Source organism: Pyrus communis, chromosome 17 (assembly GCF_041283825.1).
Source record: "Pyrus communis isolate YQ-2024b chromosome 17, ASM4128382v1, whole genome shotgun sequence".
NCBI lineage: Eukaryota > Viridiplantae > Streptophyta > Magnoliopsida > Rosales > Rosaceae > Pyrus > Pyrus communis.
Window position 1 is genome coordinate 6299336 of NC_142581.1, and position 9192 is coordinate 6308527.

Genomic DNA, 9192 nt, shown 5'->3' on the forward strand with positions numbered 1-9192 from the left:
ATCCATGAGAATTACGAGGATAGAGCTTCAATGAGACCCACCATGCAAAAGTACGAAGAGATTGTAACAAATTTTTACGTGTTAAAATAAAATAAGAATGAACGATATAGTTGATATGTCTTGTTTTAAAGTATATTAATAAAATAAATTTGTGTGTTATATTTATGTACAATAATAATGTTACGTGATCATGTCTAAAATATATTTAAAAAAATACTCCAGAAAACAGAATGTATGAATTTACTACTCCTGAAAACGAAAAATGCCCACATATTCTAATACACATTTTCAACAGCCAATGGAAGAACATGAAAGTTACGGCGTCACCAAATTCTGGTTTGGTTTACCAAAAACAAAAGGTTCACCAAATTTTGGTTTGGTGAACAAGATTTCAAACAATGGGGACAGTCGGACACAAGAACTGTATTTGTAGATACTATGTAAAAATCTCAGTATACCACAAAAGAAAGGATTCAGTGATGAATGCTAATAGTTTGGTGTAACCAAACTGTGATTTCCATTGGTCTGCAACATGCATGTCAAGCAATGATGTGAAGGTAAAAAAATCTCACATTGATGAAAGAAAAAAAAAAACGTTATAAAAGGTTATAAGGAGTTTATCGAAAATGTTTTTGGTGTTTCTGGTTTCACAATTTAAGCAAGTTCACAACATATATTGATCAATAAAAATCAAATCAAAGTACGTATACATAATTTCCCAAAGTTTCTTCTAGGATCTACATTTTTGTATAACAAAAAATGAGTAACAGTAAACTAATAATTCTGTGGAATACTTTCTAGCTAGCTAGATAGCATGATATACCAATTACATGATCAGTATGATATAATGTTGTATAATCCGGCTATATGCAATATGAAACACTGCTACGGATACATTCGTATTAGTTCTTCTTCTTTGCATTCTCTGATTTCGATTTCCATCAGTTTGCTGCCCTTAGAAGGTAATACATCGCAACATTGCCTTCGTGGCGCCAGCAACTGATTAATTCACAAAAAAGTGGATTTAGTATTGTACAAGTTTCATGAAGAAGTATAACAATGCTCAAGTGATCGAAAAATGTATGTCCAAAATATTGTAAAGCAATACCTGTTTCGTATCAAGGTCTAGCTTATGTGAGTACACTCTGACCTCCTCCAGCTTCCTCGGCGAAGTGATGTCGTAGGAGCAATTTTCGTAAGACTTTTTGTATATGCTCTTGATTCCATCCGCACCAGAAGACACATTATCCAGAAAGAAAACAACCGGCCTTCGACACGGATCCTTGTGATGTTCTCTTGTGTTAAAAGTATAAACTCCTGACAAAACACTTCCCTTTTTCCACTGGCTGAATGTCTGTTGCACGGGGAGGACGTCCGGCAGAAGAATATGATTTCCGTATACTTGAACAGCGTAACCCCATGACACCGTGATAGTCCACGAAAACCATCTGTCGTAGCAGACTGTTTTCTGTAACATTCTTTGAGAATCAACATTCGCAGCTTTAAACAAATGTTTTAGAGCATTGATAGTTGTCAGGTTGGGGAAGACAGGGTTTGCATGATCGAAGTGATGCAGGGATACCAAAGGCGTCACCGGATGCGAAGCCAGTAAGCCAAACATATCGCCGTGAATGTCATTCTGGTTCAATTTTAACAACCCAGAACCAAAAAATTTATTTCTTTGATATATAAACTAAGAAAAAAGCACGCTGAAATTTCAATTTAAACTACTAAAATGTGAATGTCACATACAATTTGATGAGCTAAGAATAGGGTACCTGATGGAAACCGGCTTCGCTTGTTAATCCAACCCCGAGTTCTGCCAAGCAAGAGGAAATCCTAGAGTCGCTTCCATAGAGATGTGGATATCGTTCTAAACACGAATCAAACACCTTCGCCAGTACTTTCGCCAATGGGGCACTTATAGCGAAACCTGCACCACCATAAGCCATTCCAAATCCGAACACCCTATTTTGCTCATAAACTTCGGAGTTTGTCCCAATGTAGTACCACAGTCCATGATCATACTTAGAAAGTGTCTTCACCAAATTCTCTGGGAAAAAAACTGTGTCATCATCTCCGAAAACATACCACCTCACATTCGTATGGTTGAGCGCCACGGTCTCAGAAACAACGCGTGCAACACGAATAGCAGACTTGAGACCGCCTCTGTAAGTGTAACGAAATCTTGCAGTGTCACCCGAGATGCACACAGGAGGAAGAGAAGTATCATTGACGTGACGCTGATGATCGGGCGGAAGGCTATCGAGAAAGACACACCCCCTCATAGACTGGTTCCTCCACCAGAGCCGTACATACTCCTTCCTCTTAGCAGACCACGCTTTCTGATTCGAAGCAATCCCGAACACAATGTGCTCGAGGGAGGTCGAGGGCGGGGAATACGCATCTTGAGACAGAGAACTTATACGTCCAAGCTTTGAGCTCGTAAACACAAGGAAGAGCGACCCAAGAAGGAAGAGCGTGCATACAGAAGATGAGACTATGAAGAGGTTTATCAACCGAGATGGACTTTGGGGTTTCGAAGGCGACTGAGGAAACGGCAGCATTTTAAGTGGAAAGGAAGAAGAACAAGCAAGGAAAGCAGAAATGCAGAAAATATATCTAGAAAATACAAGTATGGGACATAAAACCAAGATGTTGATCAAGAAGCGCAATCTGCGGGAAGAGAAAGATGTAAACTTTGACCTGCAATTCTGCACAAAAGTGTATTTAGTTGGTTAAAATTCCAAAAGAAGTCATGGTTCACACAGAAAGTCCTCCATTTTCTTGCCAACCTATTGTAAATCGGGCAGCCAACCAAGCAGCTGGGTGCGTACGTTAGGTTAGAGTCAAAGGTCAGGTACTTGATAGCAATGGCATTGACTGAAAGTGTGAGAGATTAGGAAGAGAGGTTAGGCGTTAAAAATGGTGTTGGAAATGTATTAGGACGTGGCCTTTGGAGATTATAAGAGATTAATTAATTAATATTAATTATGCGTGGTTTTGGTAAAGGAAAATGCAGAACGTGAAAGAGCAAGCAAACTTCAGCTGCAAGTTAAAAAAAAGATTCAAAAAAAATACTTTAACGGGCCTAGCAAAAATAAAAGTGTGGAACTGTTACGTAAAGCAAAGTTCGAGGTTCCTATTTATGTTTTTGTTTTTTCTTGGATGAATAAACCAACAACGTTGTATGCATTTGATTGGAAAATCCAAGGAAACGATTACTTACAATTTGAGGTTTCTTGAGGCATCTATGTAACTTATGTTCCGGTGCATCGGATTTGATCTTAAATCACTTGCGTTAAAATCCATTTGCTCGTGAAAAAACGACTAGGGAAATGTCTTTAAACAAACAATATTGAGGGCGTAAAAACGACTCAAAAGGACTTCATGTGCATGGTATCTACTCTTAATCACTTGAGTTACAATCATTTAAGAAAAATCTCCTGAATAATTGCTTATTTCGAGATTAAGATACAGCTAACCGAAATGTATAAACCCGATACACTGAGCTAATTTAATTACGAAAAGTACGACAAAGTAAGCAACTAAGTAGTGCGTTGTACCAGTTTGATTTGATAATCTGAGTTGTTCTATCATGTCCAGATCCTGAAAATCAGATGCATGACACCGTCGATGCTTACTGGAAGATTCAAAGGATGCACATGCATTAGACTTTCAATGGTTTAGGCCAAGGAGGAAGACAATGGATGGTTGGCAAGAAACCAAGTACGGCAGTCACCCCGATCGAAAATTACAAAACCAAACCCTACACAACTTATCATCTATGGCATCAGCAAAACATGCTAAATGCAGGAATGAAAACGCAGCTAGCATTTCAACAATATTTCCTTCGCATGCTTACCAACCAATCAAAGCTCTTCCTCATCATTTGATGTCTCAAAACGCAAGTTACTCTACAGCATGAATACATTACATACCTATCAGATCACTAGTTACCGTTCATTCCTCCGGATATCCAATTTACTCGGGTCATCTCCACTAGCGGACGTGTGAATGGCGTTGTCCTCCCTTTTTGTCTGTTCATCATATTTTCAAATAATAAGCCACTGGAGAGTTTAACCAAGAGTATCAGACATCGAAACCTTAACTGGAGGCAGATTTTTGCAGTAACTTCCCCTTTCTGCAATCTTTTTCTTGTGATTTATTGTTTTCAAGGAAATCGTTCCAGAAGCATTACTTTTGCTCCATGTTTAGATCAGAAGATAAATAGCCCATCTCCAAGTATATTCTCTTCTTCCTCCACCTGTCAAGAAGAAAAGGAACTTGAGTTTTATTAATTGCAGATCACATCTGAGAATATCACGTAGAACAGACCACTTGTAGGTCCATTTCCCAATAATAAAATTTAGGAACCTGAAGCATTCTTACTAACAAGAAATGACATCACAATTTACCTTGATAAGATGATGAGTACACCAAAATGCGTGTGATTCTCTGAATTCTGCATCTAACTAAGTATCCTCAGAGCAACCATGCCAACAGAAAACTCTAGATATTCATGGATATCAACTCATTGTCTCTGCACCGTCTAATGTTTATAGTCATGGAGTCATCAAACGACGGCAAAATTTCGCAGCACTGACGGCGTTGAGCCTTCAGCTGAATTATAACAAGTGGACAGTAGTTGATTAATGGCATTGACTAAAACGAAAGACAAAAGAAAACTTAATATAAGAGAGAAGGTATAATTTCCAAATCAGCTACATCTATATTAGTGAAGCAAATACCTCATCCGCATCAAGCTCTAGCTTCTGTGAGAACACTCTGATCTGTTCCAGATTCTTTATTGCATCTGCTTTGGAGCAATTTTCTACATTGAGCCTGGTGTAGTTACTCGAGCTACCATGACTATTGGATACGACACTTTCCAGGAAAAAGACAGTTGGTCTTTTACATTTATCTCTAGGATTATCTCTCATATTGAACATGAACTGACTTGCCTCGATACTACCGCTCCTCCTCCATGGCATAAACGTTTTCTGCAGTGAAAGGAGATCTGAGAGAAGTTCATTGCCAGCATACACCTGAATAGCATAGCCCCATGCAACAGAAACAGTCAACGAATGCGAACTGTCATAGCAAACAGTTTGCTGCAATATCCTGGCAGGATCAACATTCACAGCTTCAAAAAGATGTTCCAAAGCTTGAGTCTTGTTCATGTTTGGGAAGATTGGATCTGCAGCCTCCAAATGATGAAGGGACACCAGAGGTGACAACGGGTGTGCAGATAGCATTCCAAACAAATTCCCCCGCATATCGACCTGATTACAAATTATGAGGATAATAAGTGCCCTTAGTTTCAGCGCATAACTTGACACAAGTCCACAACAAGAATCTTTGCTAACAAGCTCACATTGGAATCAACAGATGATAGGATGCAAATCAAAACCATATCATGATTTGAAAACTCTGGTCATCATTAATGTAATCCAACATAACTCAATCAGCTATTCAACCTATCAACAACTGAATCGTTAACTTAGGGGCCATTTGATAACTATTTAGTTTTCAATTTTTGTTTGCATTTTTTTTTTTTTTAACTGAAAGCTGAAATCTTGTTTGGTAACTATTACTGAAAACGACTTTCTTGAGTTTTCAAAATTTGTGAAAACTGAAAGTAGTTTCCAAACAAGATTTCAGTTTTTAGTGAAAAGGGAAAATTGAAAATGAAATGGTTATCAAACGTCTCCTTAGGTTGTGCACATGAAAATAAGCTATAAACTAGAAAATCAGGCTAGAAATGTGATTGCATCATATCCAAAGTAAAAACATAACGAAGAAGAGTAGCAGAAAATATAGTATAGACTTGTAACTCGTTTCAAGTCAAACAACTAGTGTTCTAAATTTCTAATGTTCATTCATTCTGTTTCTTCACAAAGTCCTATGAGCTGAATGCCTTGTGATTTGTTCCTCTTTCCCCCCTACCACATTCAGCATAGCACAGAAAACAGAGATTGCATCAAAAGTAACCTCCCATTTTTGTAGCTCCCTATAAAATTAAGGAACACCAACGAACGGACCTCCCCACCTAAAAGGCGAGTTATAGAAGAAAGCCGAAGCCATTCCTTCGGCCTTGAACCTACTAACAGTTGACAAAGCTTTCATTGAACACAATCAGTTCATCAAACACTATCAAGCAATTACTTTCCTAAGTTTCCTTCCTAACAAAATCAATTTCTGCATCATATCATCAAAATCTTATAAAGTTCGTTACTTTTTCCGATAATCCATGCATAAATCGTTGAAGTCTTATCAAGCTAATTACTTTTCCTGATTTTTCACATAAAATAATTCAACAAACCTGATGAAACCCAGGCTCACGGGTCAACCCAACGCCGAGCTCCGCCACGCATGCGAAAACCCGAGCATCGCTTCCGTACAAGTGACCGTACCTCATCAAGCACGAGTCGAACACCCTAGCCAGAGCCGTAGCCAGCGAATGGCTTATGGCGAACCCTCCGCCCCCGAACGCCATTTCGAACGAGTACTTGGCATTCTGCTGGTAGCTCTCCGAGTTGCTCCCGACGTAAAACCACCGATCGTGATCGTACTTCGACAGCGTCCTCACCAGATTCTCGACGAAGAACACCGTATCGTCGTCGCCGAACACGAACCACCTCACATCCGGCTCGCCACGATCGACGACTTCCTTGACCGCGCGCGCCACACGGATCGCGGACCGCAGCCCTCCTTTTAGAGTGTACGGAAAGCGGGAGGTGTCGCCAGAGACGACAACAGTCGCGACGGATCGGTCACCGGAGGGATCTGTTGGGGCGCGGTCGAGGAAAGCGAAGACGCGGGTGGAGGCGGGGGAGCACCAGAGGCGGAGGTAAGGCTCACGGCGGGACCAGGAGCGGGAGGAGGAAGCGATGGCGAATACAAGGTGGCGGCGCGTGGTGGGAGAGGAAGTGTAGCGGGAGAGAACGGTGGGCGGCGCGTGGAGGAAGAAGAAGAGGAAGTAGACGTTGAGGAAAACGGAGAGGATTAAGAGGAGGGCCGAGAAGCGGGGGAGGGTTAGGGTTCTGGGCATCACGGAGGGGAGGGAGAGAGAGAGGTATTGGAATCGGATTGCTTTGCAGGCGGAGTTGGTTTTTCGTTTGATTTTCTGGTACATTAAAAAGTTACAAAGAAGATGATGAACCATTCGCAGTCGCAGTCGCGGGGACGGTATTGATATTCGAAGAAGAAGGTGATGAATTCACGGGTTAGATCCACCTGACCAAGGTCAGCAGCGACATAAACTGTTTGTTGGATTCTGCAGTTCGCTTTTGTCCCGAAGAACAAGCCGTATGTCACTGGTTAAACGACACGGCGTTCCGTACTAATATTATGCGGTATTGATATTCGAAGAAAGAAGTTGGTGGTTTTGTTACATGCTATTCTTTTAGGGGCAGAAAGACTCACAGAAATATTTTAGTTTCTTTCTGATCATCATCATGCGATTCACTAACGTCAGGAATCAAACTCAGGATGTGCAATGTGAAATATTTATTTGAAATTCGTTTCTAACCACTAGGTCATCCCGTGATGGTTAAATTAACTCTCCTTTTATCCATTATTAGCGGTATATCTCAAGTTAGTCATATACTTTTATGTAGAAAAGTTAAAATTCATAATAGTGCATGATTAGCTTGAGAGATCCACTGTAATGATCATCCTTATTATACGTAAGTTCCGATCTCCAACGGATTAAGGGGATTTGAATTTGGTAACTCTCACAACAATGGGAAAGGAAGTATTACTTGGTTAAGAAGTTGTTGATGAACAACATCTATTTAGGCCATGACTATCCCTCATAAATATAAATAGAAATATAAAAGGGAAGGCAAGACTATCATGCTTGGTTAAAAATTGTTAGTGATTGACATCATTCTCTAATCTTGATTATTTATTGACTAATGGACTAAAGGTAGTGAGAACACTAGATAAGTTTCCATTAAGTTTCAACCATTATTAAAACATTTTCATCGAGAGTATGAATACGGAGGTGACAAATGCAATTGGGAAAGTAAAGAAGATAAGCATTTCAATCGAACAAGAACTGGTTATATTTAAGATTGACCTTAATAAACTTACAAGGGCTCATTTGACAGTACTTTTAAAATAACTGAAAACGTTTTTAAAGAAAATATTTTTGGATTTCAAAAGCACTTGAAAAGTTTTTTGCAAGAAGTACTTTTAAGTGTTTTTCCAAGATTTATTTGCATTTTCGCTAAGGATTGATTCAAAAAATATTTTCACCAAAATCTCATTCAACCATTTTAAAAGTACTTTCAAACAAGTTCGTTTGATTCTTCACCGTTAAATGGTAACTTTACATATAAAAAGAATGTCATCTGATTGTAAATGTATGGAATGTGGATAACTACAATAATGTCCATAACCTCTTATCTTAATATTTTGTAACCAATGCTCTAAATAGTGTATTTAGTGGTCTGTAACTAATGGTTTAATGTGTCAACCCAATAAACAATATGTGGACAAGGACATCTTCTACATGCATACAAGCTCTATGAATCCCAATTTGAAGAAGGCTTTAATTCTAGGCCATACAATTACAAACGAAAGCTTTCTTCTCTAGTGATCAAAATTGACCGGTTAACAACTCACCAAGAAAATTATGGCTCAAAATCTTGCACCAAGTCATCTCATAAAGCTTGCTTCTAGCTTAATCATGTTTATCTTCTTCTTTTTTTCTTTCAAATTAGTGGTTTCTATTTTGTCAAAACTAGTGGTAAACTTGATTAATTTAATAGGACCTATTTTATAAATAATTATATATAGACCAAGTTTTTTTCTGAATCACAAGTTTAAATTAGGAAAAAAAAAATTAAAAAATTGGAAGGGTGGAACTTAAGAAAAGGAATAACAATTTGACTGTGTTGACATCCCAACCCAAACGTTCCTTATAAATGGCTTTTTTTGGTTCCAACTTCTTGGCCATTGTCATACAATATAAATTTTGAGATTTTAAAATGTGCAAAGGAGTACAAGAGAGTGGCTTCTGCCGGTCACCAATTCTCATTCCTTCAGGAGGGTCGGTTTGCTGTGAACTGTGCAACTCAAGGGCTTCATTGTATTGCCTAGCAGACGATGCATTTTTGTGCAGGAAATGTGACCGATGGGTTCATGGGGCTAATTTCTTAGCACTCAGGCATGCCAGGTGGT

The 9192-nt window shown here is 39.1% G+C and overlaps 2 protein-coding genes across 2 annotated transcripts; both read right to left on the minus strand.

Annotated features, from left to right (window-relative positions):
* Nucleotides 1-653: 653 nt before the first annotated feature.
* On the minus strand, nt 654-2769 carry LOC137708806 (uncharacterized). The gene is made up of 3 exons (XM_068447959.2): nt 1779-2769; nt 1109-1639; nt 654-999 (listed from the first exon to the last, which is right to left on the minus strand). The coding sequence occupies exons 1-3, from the start codon at nt 2565-2567 to the stop codon at nt 886-888; spliced, it is 1434 nt and encodes a 477-aa protein (XP_068304060.2). The 5' UTR covers nt 2568-2769; the 3' UTR covers nt 654-885.
* Nucleotides 2770-3431: 662 nt separating this feature from the next.
* Nucleotides 3432-7360, minus strand: LOC137708805 (uncharacterized). The gene is made up of 4 exons (XM_068447958.2): nt 6326-7360; nt 4752-5285; nt 4419-4623; nt 3432-4267 (listed from the first exon to the last, which is right to left on the minus strand). The coding sequence occupies exons 1-3, from the start codon at nt 7166-7168 to the stop codon at nt 4513-4515; spliced, it is 1488 nt and encodes a 495-aa protein (XP_068304059.2). The 5' UTR covers nt 7169-7360; the 3' UTR covers nt 3432-4267; nt 4419-4512.
* Nucleotides 7361-9192: the final 1832 nt, after the last annotated feature.

Bases quoted from the DNA above. Each gene is read 5' to 3' on its own strand.
- LOC137708806 (XM_068447959.2), bottom strand. From the start codon at position 2,567: ATGCTGCCGTTTCCTCAGTCGCCTTCGAAACCCCAAAGTCCATCTCGG. The intron at 1,640-1,778 runs GTACCCTATTCT...AAATTGAACCAG, and splicing joins GCGAAGCCGGTTTCCATCAG to AATGACATTCACGGCGATAT. The intron at 1,000-1,108 runs GTATTGCTTTAC...TGAATTAATCAG, and splicing joins TAGACCTTGATACGAAACAG to TTGCTGGCGCCACGAAGGCA.
- LOC137708805 (XM_068447958.2), bottom strand. From the start codon at position 7,168: ATGGTTCATCATCTTCTTTGTAACTTTTTAATGTACCAGAAAATCAAA. The intron at 5,286-6,325 runs GTTTGTTGAATT...ATTTGTAATCAG, and splicing joins GTGAGCCTGGGTTTCATCAG to GTCGATATGCGGGGGAATTT. The intron at 4,624-4,751 runs GTATTTGCTTCA...GTTATAATTCAG, and splicing joins TAGAGCTTGATGCGGATGAG to CTGAAGGCTCAACGCCGTCA.